The following is an 18,522-nucleotide window of genomic DNA, read 5'->3' on the forward strand; positions in this document are numbered from 1 at the left end:
GCAAGGCAGCCCAGAAGCCAAGCGCCAACATGCAGACACCTGCATCAGGAATGCACTGATCCCCTATAAGCTGCTGTCCTGTGATCTAGTCATCTGATCCACTCTCTTCTCGTGGCTCACCCTTTGGACAGAGCCCATACAATATCTATTCTGATGATAAGACTATAGTTTACACAGTAGTTATTTGCTGATATTAACTTTCTCATAGAGGTCTTAAGAGGTTTTATGCTTTGGACAGATATGTCTTCCTTTATTTTCAACAGATGGAGCCTATCCCTTCCTTATAAATAAATGCTTTGAATGGGCTTTTTACTTCCCCTAAAAAATAACACACATCTTTTAAAGAGAGGTGCTGAATTCTTCCATAAATCTCAGTACTATAGACCTATTCAGTACAATGGCTCTGAATTAAATGTGACATGAAGCCAATGTTTGCTAGGATTGATTTTTGGCAGAATCTTATTTGCAAAGTTCCATTTATTCATTGGGTTCTTGATAGAATAATATTTGCCCGTAATGTCATACTTTTGCACATGAATGATACATTTGTGACAAAGGAATGCAGGAAGTGAATATGCACACAGTTAAATAATTATGCCAGAGTTAGGCCCCTAAATAAACTGGTTCAAGAATGAGCAAGGTAACGGTTTCTGCCTTTTCTCAATCTGCTATACCCTAAGCAAAAACTGTATGTTAGTTTAGCTACCTTTCAACAATTTGCAGCTGATCTAAAACATATAAGTGCAAAGTCAGCTTTAAACATTTCTACAGTCAGCACATAGACCCCAGGCCATGACCAAATTACGTTTATTTCCAAGGTAACAGAAGAGTTAACAACCAAAGCTGCTGGACCAAACTCGTTTTTTCCTGGACTTGAAACAAAAAAGCTGATTCAAAACAAAAAGGGGGTGCTATAATTCTCCAGAGTCTGCACCGCCTGCCTACCCCCCTCTATTTTTTCAAACCTCTGTTCACTATCATAAACCAGCCTCAAAGAAAAACTACGATGACCACAGTAATCTCCATAAGCCTGCTGTCATTTAGTTTACATCGACTCTCATTCTTTCTGTACCAGAAACACTTCCCTTGTAAACAAACCAATCTATACTGTAGCACTACTTGGAACAACAAGAACAACTTCACCTTCCTTTGGCCTCTCTGCCTCTCTGACTCAAACATTCAATAAAATACAACCAGGAAATTGAAACCAAAACAATAGAAGGAACAGTTTTGAAATGAGCAGGAAATAATAAGGCCCTTTTTTCAGACTTACGTTCCTTCCTTAAGACTCTACTAATAGAAATACTGGGAAAAGGTCAATCCAGAATGTTATGGAATCGTGTGGAGAGTCTCCGCTTGAGAAACAATTATGAGGGATTAAGTGCAGCTATAGAGAATAACCCCGGGCTGACTGAACGGAAATTCCAGCCCAGAATTTGTCTACTCAGGGGCAGAGGGGGCTGCCTGGCAAGCGTCCACTGGAGGAACCAATCTTACTCAAGTCATATGGAGCTGGCCTGCAGCCATCCATTTAAGGCAAATGTGATTTCAAGTAACTCAGGAAGGATGTGACAGAGGAGGAATGAAGTTGCCAAGAAGAGGCCACAGTATTCCACAGAGGAACATGAATAGACTAAGTAGAAACTGACCAATCTGCTGGAGCTACACTGAGTGTACAAAACATTAGGAACACCTGCTCTTTCCATGACATAGACTGACCAGGTGAATCCAGGTGAAAGCTATGATCCCTTATTGATGTCACTTGTTAAATCCTCTTCAATCAGTTTAGATGAAGGGGAGGAGACAGGTTAAATAAGTATTTTTAAGCCTTGAGACAATTGAAGCATGGATTTAAGTGCCTTTGAACGGGGTATGGTAGTAGGTGCCAGGCACATCGGTTTTAGTGGGTCAAGAACTGCACCGCTGCTGGGTTTTTCACACTCAACAGTTTCCCATGTTTATCAAGAATGATCCACCACCCAAAGGACATCCAGCCAACTTGACACAACTGTGGGATACATTGGAATCAACATGGGCCTGCATCCCTGTGGAACGCTTTCCACACCTTGTAAAGTCCATGCCCCAACGAATTGAGGCAGTTCTGAGGGCAAAAGAGGGTGCAGCTCAATATTATGAAGGTGTTCCTAATGTTTTGTACACTCAGTGTATATCTATCTAGGCCAGTGTTTCCCAAACTCTGTCCTGCCCCCCTGGATGCACTTGTAGTTTTTTGCCCTAGCACTACACAGCTGATTCAAATAACCAACTCATCATCATGCTTTGATTATTTGAATCAGCTGTGTAGTGCTAGGGTAAAAAACTAAATGTGTTTTGGGGGGGCAAGGCATTTCTGTAGGAACCCTCTGAAAGCTGATTATGTAATAATACATTTGTTTGTGTTTATCTGCACACACACGTTCACAGTGCATGGACCAGCTGTACTCACCCTGGGCCATGTAGACCAGGCTGCCAGTGAGGAGAGCCACACAGTTGGTGGGCTGGTGGTTGTGCAGGTACTGGAAGCCCCAGCCGCGGATGTAGGACTTCTCATACATGAAGCGCGTAGCGTTGCCGATCACCTGCAGGAAGCGCTCCTGCTGCACCTTGCTCAGGTACTCATACAGGAAGTCATACGCCGTGGCGAAGCCAACCAGAGAGTGGGCTAGAGGAACCTCATCCCAGGGAGCATCTTTAACCAACCTGCAACACACGGAAAAGGATTGATGAGTACAGTAATCTGTAAATACGGGTTTATATTGTGCCATTTCCTAACTTTGAAAGACTTAATTCAAACTGAAACAGTAATAACAATATGTAGTATCCTTAAGAATAGTCTTGAATTAATTGAAATTCCTTTTACACACTAGCCCAAGCAAGGCTGCTGGTTCTTTTTCTGTTTTTTAAACCACTCATTGACCTGCTCAATTATCTGAATTACATTTTGTTCATTTTTTCTTCTTCTGTGAGCACAATGCGCAGTTTCTCTAGCGATAAATCAGATCAAGCTCAAACTGAGCAATGTAGTAGGGTTTCCAACAGTCCAATATTCTACATAGTTTAGTGCAGAAAACGTGGTAATTAACTACAACGACCATAATCCATTGCGCGCCTACTAGTCCGGTTTGAGACGAAGAGAAGAGACAGAAGTACGTGCGATCAAGAGAGATAGAGAGCAGCTGCTTCGTGAGGTATCACTACCTGAAAATAAATGATCTAAGATTGATATTTAGTATTCAGCAGTCATAAAAGTATAATAATAATATGCCATTTAGCAGACGCTTTTATCCAAAGCGACTTACAGTCATGCGTGCATAATTTTTTTTGTGTATGGGTGGTCTCGGGGATCGAACCCACTACCCTGGCGTTACAAGCGCCGTGCTCTACCAGCTGAGCTACAGAGGACCTTATTCACTTTGAAAAACTACTAAAATAGTGACAGGATATGCAGCAGCTCTTATAGAGATGAGATGATGACTTGGAATTAAATAATAAAGTCATCAAATAGGCCTGACATTTTTTAAATATACACAACAACTGAAATATTTTATTAAAGTGTGAATAAATGATGGTTAATAAGTGATAAGCAGTAATGGGCAGTCACTACCATCATGGGACTTTTATTAATTGTTTTATTATCTGTTGTTACAGCATTCAACCCACATAACGCATAGTGCATTTAATGGCTAAAAACATTATCAAAACCTAAATCAAAAACCGTAATAATGTTTTTATCGAACCGAAACCGAACCGACCTCAAAACACACTATTTGCTCAGCACTAAAGGCTGCAATAAAAACAGAAAAAGGTAACTACATATTCTTGAAAGTTAAAGGTCATCAAAAGTGTAGACTTTAACTAATCTTTCTCAGGTCCATTTTATGATTTGGCAAAGATCAGCTACTAAATAGATTTTTGTTCTCTTTACCAAAAAACATGCAAAACAGCATTTTCACACGTTTTAAAGTCCAAAAACATATCCTGCCTTTTAAAGTGATTTAAAGTGCAATGTGTGCAATTTTAAAAGTAGCTGGCACCTCAGAAATGCAGAATGCTGACTGACTTGTATTTCTAAGAGCTACTAATTGTTAAATTGGCAAAATAGTCCTGACCCATGCATTAATGTCATATAACACAGGCTAAGAGGTGTTCTTAAAAAGCTCTCTCTGTGTAATTATAGTAAAATGTGGCAGTAACATGAACAATAAGGAAATTGTATTTTGAGCAGTTACCATTAAAATGCATGCCATGTAACTACATTTTCATCCCCATCTTGACAATCATTCTTCTCAGAACATATAAAAGACATATAGGTTGAAATCCGTTCCATCCATCACATGGACCCATACACTTTACTCCGTGCCAAATATCAAAGCAGCTGCCTGCCTTACTTTCAAATGTGACTCTTTATTCACACATATCAAAGATATGCAGCTACCCTCTGGCAGCATTTCCTCCATTTGATGTAGCTAATACATTATTTCCATCTGTCAACGAGCTGTGTAAGTTCGTTGGAAATTCATTTGCCTTCTACATGGGTAGAAATTACATTGAATAAAAGGGGCGCTTGATTTCGACTTCATCCATAAAAAAACAAGTTAAAATATTTTTTGGGATGACAGTCTTCAGTTCACAAACCAGGTTTAATGCACTGTAAAAGTATTTAGAATGAGTACTGCTGTACTGTACTGTATATTACATTACGCCAAAGCACACAAGATGTCTCTTCTGTGTGTTTCCACATGGACTGCCTTAAAACAAACCAGGGACCAGAATACACCACAAGATGGAGTTTCCCGGTCGGAATATGGTTCTCCTCGACAAGTTGTCAGAGACATTATTGAAGGTCACAGATACCACAGTTGACTGATTCCTGGAGCAACTTTTAAGGATCCCTGTGAGATTCAGAAACCATAGTAAACGTGTGGCTGAGGAGCGAACTCACATTGTATGTTGTTAAACTGTAAAAACGTGCTCAGTGGGTTTTCATTTCTCAACTTGAGGTACAGACAAATATTGTGAGAAGTATTGGCAAATTTGGACTAATGCTTCTGGTCAGTACCCAGAAGAAAACCTTGCCTCTCCCTCTGAATGGGGTGGCTAGACGCAGCAGCTGATGGCTAAGTAGAGGATTTAAACAATGGGGCTGAGGTAATGCTTCTTTCTGATAGAGGAATGAGAGATCGGGAGAAGGTGAAACTGGAAAAGGGAAGCCCTCTGACCATGAGGCTAAAAGCAAAGACATTCTGAGAACGCAGGCGCCATGACTCCAAAATTGGCTGTGACAGTGAAATGCCTTGCCTCATATGTCAGAGACCTCTCCTTAACACTGAATTCCTTGGCTTGCGACATGCAGAGAAAGCTTGATATAAAGCACTTTATAAACTGTACTGTTAGTGAACATCTTAAAACCACTGCAGTTTCACAATCACAACCCTCACAGGAGGTCAGGGGTCATCTGAAGTACAGTACTGTAAGGGTTGGATAAAATACAGAAACAACATGCAATCTCATAGGTGCCATCTTAGCCTATGATTCTTGTGCAACATAATGTGAACAAGTCTGCATGATAGCCTAGTACGGTTAAATAAATATCATATACTTTTGATTCAAATATAACAAAATTCAGACTCTAAGCGATTCCCTTCTGATTCTGTAGACTGGGACAGCCATTAGCACATCCTTTTGGTTGGGGCTGAACAATGTGAGATGCAGATGAGCTTTCCCATGTAACCCCTCTGAGAACCCCAGTCAAATTACTATCTCAGCCACTGACCTCCAGTCCAGAGCAGTAGTAGTGGCTGAAACCCTAGTCCTCCCATCCCACTGCACAAGGCCAGGCAGCTCAACATTTCATTTCCTTTGAACGGGGGCATGTTCAGCAATGAATTAGAACAGCTGCTAAACATATTTCCTGGACCACAGGCCCATCGGACCACAATGCATCTCTACTTGCAGGTCTGGCCACAAAGAAGGGGAGGGGGATTGAGTCAGTCAAAGGTCCTCTGAGGAGGATTTGGCATTGATCCCCAGTGGGCACATGGTGATGTACAGAGGACAAATACATAGATTAGGTTGCATCTGTGCCTTCTTCAAATAGATCAGTATTGGTCATTGTAATGAGAAAAACATGTGAGAGTTTTTCTTACTGCAAAGGGTAAGCTAAGCATAAAACAATAGAGATCCCAAGGGAAGAACGGCTCCGTTTTCTGCAATTGAGAAGCAAGCAATCCACTCAGGGGTTGAATTTTAGTAACTACACAGTAACTGTTTCCACAGGGGCATATCTGATTGTATCTCATATTTCTTATCCCTATAGATTAGGGATGCTGTTCACAGACAATTGATTGCATTTCGGTTTGCTTTCTGCAGCAATAAGGGAAAAACAAAGATAGAAAATATACCAACTAGGCTGAGCTGCCATCCTCTCCATGTAATCCTTGGCCAGGTCGAGGGCCCCGGCCCTGTGTGGGTAAAGCAGACAGAACATAGACAACACGCCCAGGTTGTTTCCATACACCTCATTCCAGCGGGCGCTGAACTCGGCCGGGCTCCAGGGGGGCAGGTACTCCTCAGGGTGCTCCAGCATGGCCTCCCCCGCCTCGCGGATCCTCGCAGCCATCTCCCGGTGAGTCCCAGCCGCTGCCGCCTGCAGCTCCTCCACCTCGCCCTGGCCGAAAAACAGCATGGGGTGTCCATCGTAGTTCCCTCCCATGAAGGGTATCCCTCCACTGGGGTCCGTCTCCTCCCCCACCCCCACCACCGGGGACACCAGGGGCCACAGTAGACTTATGAAGAACACTGTGGGGGCCCCTCGGGTGTAGGTCCTCATCCTCACATCAGAGAGGGCACCGTGGAAACGTCCAAATGGAGCTCAGCTGAGAAGGAAAGGAAGGGGAGAAGGAAAGACTTTGTGAAAGCTAGCCAGCATATTCTCTCTCTCCACTCCACATCTTTTTCATACAAAGGGTGCATTCCTTGAATAATTGGATACAGCTGTATTCCTGATCATTCTGGCTTTCCCCTACTGTTCTGAGAGGTTATAAAACGCTACAAAACCAGAGGACTTGGTGTAGACTGTCACAACTGAAAGGAAAGCTGAGCTCTATGTTGTAAAAATGCAACACATCTTTATGATTAATCATAACAGACCCCCTCCTCCTCCCCCATGTGTACCTTGAGAAGAGGTAGCGGAAATGTGTAAAGTGTGCTATCATACCTATTGGCGAGAGGTGTGTTCATCGCTATGAATCCTGAGGCCTAGTTCATTCTTGTATTGGCATTGTCTCAGGCGAGTCTAGCCATGTACACCCACATAGTCAGACACGTTGTCCTCAACACTCTAAAGGTCAAAAAGGCCCGTGCTGGTATTCTTATTCATCAGTTCTACTGGTTTGGCTTAACCGATGACTAAGATGACATGGGTACATTTGACACTATGGTAGTGTTAATCATCTCTTCTCAGGAACATGGACGTACATTCCAGGACCTTACTCTTGGCACTTGTCTAACAGAAAACCATTTGGTGGTGATTTGAAGGGTGTCTAGAGAGTCTAGACTCTGGTCAGTTCTATTAGTATGAGTTGTCTGTTGTGTATTATGTTACACTATTTAGTGTTGCCTAGCAGTGTCGTGTTCGAGACCACCTTAAGCGAGACCAATTCAAGACCAAGACCGGAGCGAATTGCATCCAAGTCAAGACCAAGACCGGAGGGGGGTCAAGACCGAGTCAAGACCGAGATCGGGAGGGGGATGAGAGGTTCGAGACTGAGTCAAGACCATGACTGTAATTTTGTCAAATCGTCACCATGATAAGAGTTCAAAATGTCCAGTATTTCTGTGTTCATATTTCAGAAGAACATATGGATTCTTTAGACAGAGAAAGGGTAAGGATTTATAAAATAATACAAATGATATTATATTATTATTTTCAATGATGTTCTGATTTAATCTCTTCAGTTTTTGTTAGAAATGAAAGGGTTTACACTGAAGAGAAAAAAATATCCAATCAGGATTTTCCTTTGGTGGTCTCTGGGGAGATAAGTCAGCCATTGGCTAGGCCATCAAAAGCTCGATAGAAGGCATCTGTCATTCAACTGTATTAGGGCAACTTTTTGGAGTAACAGTGGAATCAACCAATCACATTGACTTGTAATGGGTGGGACCATTTTTACATAAACTTATTGAAACTTCTGCCTTCTCAAAGGCAACAGGTCACTGTGCAATAGGGAGCAGTAGTTTTCCCACGGTTTAGCTAGCTAGCTTTTGTTCTAGGCTAGTTTGCAGCGGCTGCAGCAGGTGTTATCGAAGAGGATGTTGTTGCTAATTTGTTAGCTTCTCCCTTTTCAAGAATAACTTTCAACAAGAAGTTTCAAATGATCATCATCAGGTGAGTGGAACTGTGTTTTTTATTGCAGCTCGCATGCTGTTGTTAGCCATCTCTATCAAAATAACTTAAACTACATGACCAGAAGTATGTGGACACCTGCTGGTTGAACATCTCATTCCAAAATCATGGGCATTAATATGGAGTTGGTCCCTCTTTTGCTGCTATAATAGCCTCCACTCTTCTGGGAAGGCTTTCCACTAGATGTTGGAACATTGCTGCGGGGACTTGCTTCCATTCAGCCACAAGAGCATTAGATACAGTAGGTTGGGTACTGATGTTGGGCGATTAGGCCTGGCTCGCAGTCGGCGTTCCAATTCATCCCAAAGGTGTTTGATGGGGTTGAGGTCAGGGCTCTGTGCAGGTCAGTCAAGTTCTTCCACACCAATCTCAACAATCCATTTCTGTATGGACCTCGGGGGCATTGTCATGAAATAAGAAAGGGCCTTCCCCAGACTGTTGACACAAAGTTGGAAGCACAGAATTGTCAAGAATGTTATTGTATGCTGTAGCGTTAAGATTTCCCTTCAAAGGAACTAAGGGGCCTAGCCCGAACCGTGAAAAACTGCCCCAGACCATTATTCCTCTTCAACCAAACAGGTAGCGTTCCATTTCATGAAGCTCCCGACAAACATTTATTTTTCTGACGTTGCTTCCAGAGGCAGTTTGGAACTCGGTAGTGAGTGTTACAACCGAGGACAGACAATTTTTACGTTTGACGAACTGACTTGTTGGAAAGGTGGCATCCTATGACGGTGCCACGTTGAAAGTCACTGAGCTCTTCAGTAAGGCCATTCTACTGCCGATGTTTTTCAGCTGGTTTCGGGAACAAATTACGAGTCCTCACTGGCCGAGACCGAGTAAAAATGTATTAGACACCGACACAAGACTGAGACACTCTATTAGTGGTCTCGGGTACTACAACACTGTTACCTAGGCTACTACAAATGACACCAATGGGGGAAAGGAAGCAAAATTGTCATTATTCTGCAGATGTTGCTTCACTTGACCACTAGACATGACACCTGACCTCATAAACTGGCACATTCCAGTTTAAAGACACATAATCAGATAGTCTGCCATAACAGACATAAAGACCATAAACCCTGGATGGTGGAAGTGGAACCTATAGCCACATGTTAAGAGGACATGGAGATGGAGCACTGATTGGTTTAAGGGAATAAGGGAAACCAGATGAGAGGGCCCAGTTTTCCCTCTCCGGGGCTGGATTAGCCTTAGTGGAGTTGCCAACAACCGGATGTTCCAGTTTTCAGGGATACAGATATTTTCAACCTAGCTTCCTTTTTCCGCTGAAATCCACTCAGTCGTTTCTCTTACGCCTGCTAAATTAGGTTAGGGCTGGATTAACCTTTAACTGCTTTGTTTTCTTTCAATCTACACAACAATGAGAAACCCATGGAACAAAATGGGGAATGAATTCTCAAATAGACCTTTAGCTTTAAAATAACTATGCCCTTAAAACTTTATGACTACTTCAAATGACCACATGTTGAAAAACTTTATCTTACACAAATAAAGTGTAATTACTGTAGAGTAATGTGCCAATAATGTATTATGGAAACTATTATATACTGCTCCATCACTAGAAAGTAATACAACAAACTTGATACTCATATTAAAAGACACCTTTGCCAAAGTGTCCCAGCTTTTTCCTATTAGTAGTTTTCATAGGACATATGATTATGATATATTTGAATACCTACAGTTGAAGTTGGAAGTTTACATACACTTAGGTTGGAGTCATTAAAACTTGTTTTTCAACCACTCCACACATTTCTTGTTAACAAACTATAGTTTTGGCAAGTCAGTTAGGACATCTACTTTGTGCATGACACAAGTAATTTTTCCAACAATTGTTTACAGACAGATTATTTCACTTATAATTCACTGTATCACAATTCCAGTGGGTCAGAAGTTTACATACACTAAGTTGACTGTGCCTTTAAACAGCTTGGAAAATTCCAGAAAATTATGTCATGACTTTAGAAGCTTCTGATAGGCTAATTAACATCATTTGAGTCAATTGGAGGTGTACCTGTGGATGTATTTCAAGGCCTACCTTCAAACTCAGTGCCTCTTTGCTTGACATCATGGGAAAATCAAAAGAAATCAGCCAAGACCTCAGAAAAAACATTGTAGACCTCCACAAGTCTGGTTCATCCAAATGCCTGAAGGTACCACGTTCATCTGTACAAACAATAGTACACAAGTATAAACACCATGGGACCACGCAGCCGTCATACTGCTCAGGAAGGAGATGCGTTCTGTCTCCTAGAGATGAACGTACTTTGGTGCGAAAAGTGCAAATCAATCCAAGAACAACAGCAAAATACCTTATGAAGATGCTGGAGGAAACAGGTACAAAAGTATCTATATCCACAGTAAAAACGAGTCCTATATCGACATAACCTGAAAGGCAGCTCAGCAAGGAAGAAGCCACTGCTCCAAAACCGCCATTAAAAAAGCCAGACTACGGTTTGCAACTGCACATGGGGACAAAGATCGTACTTTTTGGAGAAATGTCCTCTGGTCTGATGAAACAAAAATATAACTGTTTGGCCATAATGACCATCGTTATGTTTGGAGGAAAAGCCGAAGAACACCATCCCAACCGTGAAGCACGGGGGTGGCAGCATCATGCTGTGGGGGTGCTTTGCTGCAGGAGGGACTAGTGCACTTCACAAAATAGATGGCATCATGAGGAAGCAACATCTGAAGACATCAGTCAGGAAGTTAAAGCTTGGTCGCAAATGGGTCTTCCAAATGGACAATGACCCCAAGCATACTTCCAAAGTTGTGGCAAAATGGCTTAAGGACAACAAAGTCAAGGTATTGGAGTGGCCATCACAAAGCCCTGACCTCAATCCTATAGAAAATCTGTGGGCAGAACTGAAAAAGCGTGTGCGAGCAAGGAGGCCTACAAACCTGACTCAGTTACACCAGCTCTGTCAGGAGGAATGGGCCAAAATTCACGCAACTTATTGTGGGAAGCTTGTGGAAGGCTACCCGAAACGTTTGACCCAAGTTAAACAATTTAAAGGCAATGCTACCAAATACTAATTGAGTGTATGTAAACTTCTGACCCACTGGGAATGTGATGAAATAAATAAAAGCTTAAATAAATCATTCTCGCTACTATTATTCTGACATTTCACATTCTTAAAATAAAGTGGTGATCCTACCTGACCTAAAACAGGGACATTTTACCAGGATTAAATGTCAGGAATTGTGAAAAACTGAGTTTAAATGTATTTGGCTAAGGTGTATGTTAATTTACGACGTCAACTGTATACACACCTCTGAGAACATCCTACACGTTTCCATTTGGTAGGCTATCTAATGTCATCAGTCGGGTACTGTCCTTGTATGTGACTTTTAAGTCATCAGTGTCATTTAACAAAGATATTTAGTTCATTATTTCGTTTTTATATTTACATCTACTTAAATAAATAGTACTTTCTTAGGTTGAATTACTGAATTCTTATTCCCACATTGGAAAAACGTTACACCTACTAGTACCACACGACATTACCTCAAAATATGATTATGCGCAGATTGGGCACTGGAATGGACATTTTCCGATCGGTGAAGGCTTGGTGTAAAGACAGAATGGTACACTGATTAAGATTAGCCTACCTGTCAAAACCAGTTGTTGTAAAATTGTAGTCCAGATTTGATACTCCTACCAGTCATTTCATAATATAATCCCCGCGACATTCATCGATACGTTGAATCTTTCAAGTGGTGAAACAAAGTTACCATCTGCGCAAGGGGAGAATTACGGTTTTGGAGAGAACGTCATCAATTCTGTTGTATAAGGGGCAGTAGGGGAAATTGACTGGAGAAGTAGGAAGTGGGAGGGAGACCGAAAGTACTTATTGTACACACATAGAACCAGGTAGATAGAACAGACACATAGAATTGAATGCAGGCAGCCAATAGTCTCAAATACGTTTGAAACAGTCTATTCCAATTTTGTAATTATCTCTGACTAACACATTGTCAGAAATGTTTTATTTTTACTGTCAAGAAAACACACAACGCACCAGAAAAGGCAGTGTGTAACAAAATTGTAGAACATGGTTTTATTTCATAGACAGTACATTAAACACTTTCCCTGCATCTTCTCTAGAACACAAGAGCACTAATGAATTGAACATAAGGCAAATGGGCATATAAAAGTTTGCAAATCGCATGAACAAAAGTAAATGGACCACTAAAGCTGCATTGTGTTTAACACCAACACACACATTTAGAACAGAAATAATAATCCACTTTGGCTGACCAATTAAAGTCTCCTGTCCTCTCTTCTCAACTAATACAGTACTTACTATCAAAATACTCTTAAAAGCATATTAAGACTTGTTTCTTATCAATATAATACAACTAGTCTATATGCAGTCCACCAATACATGTAACCATTCAGGAGTCGGTTAAAGCATATCTTCAAATTGGTACTGCATATGAAGCATAAGTATTCCACATTTTTACACAGTCACCCCAACAGCACTGTAGTTTACTGCTGCACCAAAATACATAGAGTACACAGAGCATAGTATTTAACCAGCCAGTATTACAGTTTTCAAAGAGGAAGGGTTTGCCTTTATTATTCTATTTTCTTCCACAGAAAGGTAACAGTAAGGACAGATTGTTCCATTTCTTCAAGAACAATGCTCTTACACACCTTACACAAAATCAACACAGGGGAAATGCTTTACCTTTAAGAGCATCTTAAGTTACTGTTACTCAAATGCATACAGTGAAACAAAACCAAAATGGCTGTTTATTACGTATTATACACACATTAATACCATGGATACTGGACATAATGGATTATTAGGAATTTATCTTGGGAGACAAACACTGCTGTGACTGTTCAATGTTGCATTTCAGCTCAGATCAGGTTTTTGAGGTAAGGACACAAAAACTAAATGTAGGACAGTATTTGTGAGACTTGAAAGGTTCTTTAGTACTCTAAAGAGTTATTAACTTACACTGAATGATGCACTTACAGTATAGGGGGTCCAACTGGAACATCAATTACCTATCTATCTACATACAAAAATAGTGGTCTTCACATAAAACAATATGAATGTGTTTTATGCTGACAGATACCCACACAATTGGCAAGTCACATTTTCCACACACACGTACAATAATCCACATACAGAACAACGTTCAAATGTAGCCAGGTTACTTACAGAGAGATACTGTGCTTTTACATTCACATGGTTTCTATCAATGTGAGCGTGATTTCCTGTGCTCTAGGGATGATTGGCGTGGTTCAGGTGTGGAACTACAGGCGAGATGGAGGCACATTCCTCCCCATTAGGCTGAGGAGGGTGAGGGGGCGGCTCTGGGAGGAGGACTCTTTAAGACGACTGACTCTGGCACTTCTTCAGCAGGGAATCTGGAGGTCTGGGGTAGTAGCCGGTGGTGCAGGGTTTGTTGGGAGAAAACCTGGGGAACTTGTAGTCCAGAGGGAGATCTATGGAGGAGGAGAGAAAAATGAGTGAATAATATGACGTCACAGCAACCTGAGCTGAGACAGTAACCCCCAAAGCTCTGTCAAACCCAACCGTCACAAAAAGGAACAGAAACTATTTTAGAGTCACTTCTCAACAAGAATAAGGGATGGGTAGTAGAGGATATCTGGGGTCAAATGCCTCTTCAAACTAACAAAGCACGCCTCTCTCAAGACAACATACTACAGTAGTTAGGTAGGCCTTTACGCAACACAAGAGTCAGTGAGCTCCCATAGCCCTCTCCTCGCTGTACCTGCAATAGACTCCACACTGGGGATGGCCATGGTGCTGTATTTGTGGATGCTATGGCAGCACCAGGTGAGTTTCTGGCTCTCCTCGTCCCCTTCACCAGTCTTGTGTGCGTCCACAAAGTAGGATCCCCACTGTTCTGATGGAGCAGAGGGTGCCTTCATGCCCTGGTCCTGAAAGCACATCACAGGTGTTAATGAGGCAGTGCAGAGGGTAGTGCGTACGGCCAAGTACATCACTGGGGCCAAGCTTCCTGCATCCAGGACCTCTATACCAGGTGGTGTCAGAGGAAGGACCTCAAAATTGTCAAAGACTCCAGCCACCCTAGTCATAGACTGTTCTCTCTGCTACCGCACGGCAAGAAGTACCGGAGCGCCAAGTCTAGGTCCAAAAGGCTTCTCAACAGCTTCTACCCCCAAGCCATAAGACTCCTGAACAGCTAATCATGGCTACCCGGACAATTTGAAATCCCCCACCCTTCTTACTCATCCTTATCAGTGCCATGCGTCGGTCCGATCTGTAAATCTCTAAAAAGTGCTGAAAGGAAGAGCATGCCTAAAAAACAGGATGTGGTTAACAAGTACGGACTCATAACAGATCAAACCAGAGGTAGCAGAAGACACTAATGCATCTATAATTACTCAACTCTTACAGATACTTCTTTGAAATGTGATTCAGTTAATCTGGGAGAAAGAGCATTACGTCAAATGAAAAAAAAAACTGTTGCTACTTTGTCCCTCTCTTGGTGAAAAGTGTGATGGAAGCTTTTTTACTTCCAACCAGACTTGGAGTTGCATGTTGAGAAGAAGTGTTTACGTTAGAAGTCATTAATAAAATAAAATAAATCCAAGATCTGTCATGTTAAAAGATCAGCTCTGAACTCTGAGCCATGGAAACATTCTGGCTACTTCTGCACCAACTACTTCTCCCTCTTCCCTAGTTTGGATCTTCTCTACAATGAACCTCATAATATATCATTAATAACTGGCAACGTGACGCACAACATTACATACAGTAGCCTATTCATGTGGAAATTTCCACCAGATATTAAGGGACAAATTGTAACCAAAAGGAGTCTGGGGAAAACTGGTGAGAAACATGTAGTTCCAGGCAGTTCTCTTAAGACTGTCTTATTAATGTGTTACATACACTCTGGCTGCAGCAGAGCAAAAGAGAGATAGAGAGAGAAGGGGGTGGGGGGGGGGGGGGACAAAGAGGGAGGGAGAAGGGAAAAAGAGCATGAGAAAGAGAGGTGGAGGTGTGAGTCTAGGCAGAGACAATTTGTCCATCTACAAGGCCCTGTGCTCCAAACGTGGCACAACCCCCTCAGTCAGTCCCCTTCAGATGAAGGCGTCATCTATCCTAGTGGTGTTTTTTTCCAAACTAGGAGGTTCCTCTCATTGCTCCTGGCAACAGACATGCTGCCTCATCTAACTTCTCTACTGTCAAAACATCCTCCATGGCCTGGTCAGTGAGGGAGAGGACAGCACTTGGTGATATTACATCCTGGTCATATGGATTTATTTATAGTTTCCTTCCTAGTAGTACGTCAGCTTCCCTAAAATGTTTATTTGCTGACTTTCCCGTACTCACACTAGGCTTACTCTGAGAAATACAGACTCGCATAAACTTGTTTCAACATCACCGCTTTTACAGGTTTCTCCTTTAGATGTGAAACTGTAATAATATGAAACCGCCACGGTATACTTACAACACTGTAATTGCTGAACGTCTCTTGATAATGCTTACAAAATGAAGACACGCACATTCTCAGACACACACACACAAACACACATGCTACAGTGGGTATATTGTGGCACTGAACCAATGGACTGGTTGTTGGGAGAATCTGTCTTTTAGGCAGCAGGGGCAAGGTGGGCGAGCATGTTAAACGGAAACAAGTGCTGGTGCGAACTTACCTCAAACTTTCCCTTCTTCTCCTGAGGCTCCGCTTGGGCCTCGTTGGTCTCCGCTGCGTCGCTCCTCGGGACGCCCTCTCCCTCCATTTCCTCCACGATCATCACCGTTTCCCACTTCCCAAACGTGTTAGCAGGGAACATGTCCGACCGCATGCTATCCCCAAAGTACACCACCTGTAGAGGGTAGGAGACAGGACATAGACAAAGAATGAGTCCATTATCTGAGCAGCTGCTCTGTAAATGTAGATTTTTCATATAGTAACTACTTCTTTATATGATTTGTAAAGGTTCAGTTGTAAAGCGCTGATAAAATAGCAATTTGGCTGGATTTATTTCAAAGGGGACGTTCAGTCGTAGTCGAATTCAATAAAGCTGACGTGTCTTACTGCCACTTAGGGCAAACTAGACCAGACACGATGTGGCTGTGAAACTCATCACGTCTTCTTTGACCATCTTGTCTCTTTTGTACTCTAGCTATGGCTGGAAAGAAAAACACGTTAAGACAGGCTTAGCTGAACAGCATACCAAAACTGACTGGTAACCCCTTTCCTTACATTCAAAACCCACTGCAACAAATGTAATTAGTTGTATTCCTTGCAACTCCGATGGAAACTAAGGGTTAAGAAGAGCGTCAGAGGGATTAGAGAACCACTAGGAAAAACAAACTAGAATGCTGCCTTAATGGAATCAGCTCTTTAAAGGAAATAGCTCCTTGAGTTTCAGCACATCATCAAACCCTGACTTCTTGAGGGGTCATTTTAAGGAGCGAATAAAGGTAATTACACCAGGCCACTGAGGCCAGTGTTCTATAAGGATAATGAGACAATTTTGGTGCTAAAGACACACACTTAAAGAGTCCTTCACACAGCGCTCTGTGTGGAATGCAGAGTGGCGTGTATGTGTGTGTGTTTTGGAGGGGGGCAGACACCCATAAAGAGAAGGTGGTGAGGGAGGAGTGGAGGGTCTCTAATGTGTTCATGTGGGCTGCTGGACTCGCTCCGGAAACCCCCTCCACTTCTCAGGCCTTTTACAGTGTCTGTGACCAGGTCTTGCAGTTCCACACATAAATAAACAGGACAGCCAGCCGGCCAGCCGGGGCCTAGGCTGTGGAGCTGTGAGCTGGGCCTGTGGAGCTCTGGTTCTGGGGCGGGCTTAGGCATCAGGTTTTCAGAGAAACAGGCCACGGAGAGGGAGAGAGAGAGAGAGCACTGCTGCGGAGTGCACTGATCCTTTTTCATCTTCCCACTGCAGCCAGAGGCATCGGATCAGCACGATAAATATTTACAGGGCAATTCCAACACAGTGGCAAAACATTATAGAGAGGCTTTCATGGGGCTCGCTAGATACTAAACACACTTTCATAAGGCTGGGACGAATAACACAACATAATTCAGGTTTCAACTACAACAAGACTGCTCTTCTCAGACTCTTTCCCCAGAAGTTGCGACTTGCTACAACCTGCAGCTCCCTCCCTCCCCCTAGGAAAAAGTTCATGTCAGCCTGACAACATGGCCTTTCCCCTGGGGAGGAAACAGGGTGAACAGGTCTGGAGAGCCACAGAGAAGCACAGCCCAATTGTGTGGGGCCTGGCTGGGACAGACAGAAGTTGCATCCCAAATGGCACCTTGTTCCTTATGTAGTACACTACTTTTGACCACAGCCCTTAGGGGTGCCATTTGGGATGCAGCCAGACAGAGAGGAGGGAAGGGGAGATCACATATCTGACATGAGAGGGCCAGGGATATAAGGACTATAATCCATGTTACTTAGTCTCCGATCATTACATAAAACTGTAATGACACAACAGAACTTTAAGAATGGTTAATCGTGTCTGGGGGGAGAAAAAGGTCTGAGATTCCAGATAGAGAGAGAAGTGGGTGGAGTACGTTTACTACAGCAAAATGACTCAGAGGAAAATGAGTGCCATTTGAATAATTTACTCATTGAGTCTATATGAGCATGGCAGCTCAGTGTCTAAGCTTTGATCCTCCATGTCACAGCCAGACCTGTGCTAACTGCTACAGGGGACTGTAATCTGCCCTGAATGCCTCCCATTCAGCCGGCCTAGCGGGCCTACATTAAGTCCTGTCAGGTGAAAGTGAGGAGAACCCAAAACGGACTGCCTCAGGTGTGCAATCTGGGATGCTTGGGACATCCCTACCCTGAACCTTAACCCAAACCTCAACCTCAACCCCTACCCTTAACCATAAACCCTAACCTTAACCATTTTAAATCTCAACTTCAATGGGGGGTTTATGGACATCCCAAGGATTCCGGATAGCAATGACCCTCTGGTCACCCCAGAGGGGCTGCCTTAAAGCTGCCATAAGTGTAGGTTGACACTGCATTCCTCGAGCGCTTTCTCCACGTGGCCCGAGAACAGAGGGGGCATTGAGCGCTCCTGGCCGGGTGGGAGGGGTGGAGG

The 18,522-nt window shown here is 42.8% G+C and overlaps 2 protein-coding genes across 3 annotated transcripts in view; both read right to left on the reverse strand.

Annotated features, from left to right (window-relative positions):
• The window catches only part of LOC121552471 (dermatan-sulfate epimerase-like), a 31,509-nt gene extending 19,322 nt beyond the window's left edge, over positions 1–12,187 (reverse strand). For both annotated transcript variants that reach the window (XM_041865410.2, XM_041865409.2), the window contains exons 1-3: positions 12,041–12,187; positions 6,402–6,875; positions 2,447–2,700 (exon numbers count right to left, since the gene is read on the reverse strand). In XM_041865410.2, the coding sequence (XP_041721344.2) occupies positions 2,447–2,700; positions 6,402–6,829 (682 nt within the window). In that variant the 5' untranslated portion in view covers positions 6,830–6,875; positions 12,041–12,187. The remainder of the gene's footprint in view (positions 1–2,446; positions 2,701–6,401; positions 6,876–12,040) is intronic.
• Positions 12,188–12,474: 287 nt separating this feature from the next.
• Positions 12,475–18,522, reverse strand: part of LOC121552324 (5'-nucleotidase domain-containing protein 1) — a 96,138-nt gene continuing 90,090 nt past the window's right edge. Inside the window, exons 10-12 of the mRNA XM_041865141.2 lie at positions 16,098–16,271; positions 14,183–14,351; positions 12,475–13,892 (exon numbers count right to left, since the gene is read on the reverse strand). Coding sequence (XP_041721075.2) covers positions 13,777–13,892; positions 14,183–14,351; positions 16,098–16,271 — 459 coding nt within the window. The 3' untranslated portion in view covers positions 12,475–13,776. The remainder of the gene's footprint in view (positions 13,893–14,182; positions 14,352–16,097; positions 16,272–18,522) is intronic.

The sequence above is a fragment of the Coregonus clupeaformis genome, chromosome 36, assembly GCF_020615455.1.
Source record: "Coregonus clupeaformis isolate EN_2021a chromosome 36, ASM2061545v1, whole genome shotgun sequence".
Taxonomy (NCBI): domain Eukaryota; kingdom Metazoa; phylum Chordata; class Actinopteri; order Salmoniformes; family Salmonidae; genus Coregonus; species Coregonus clupeaformis.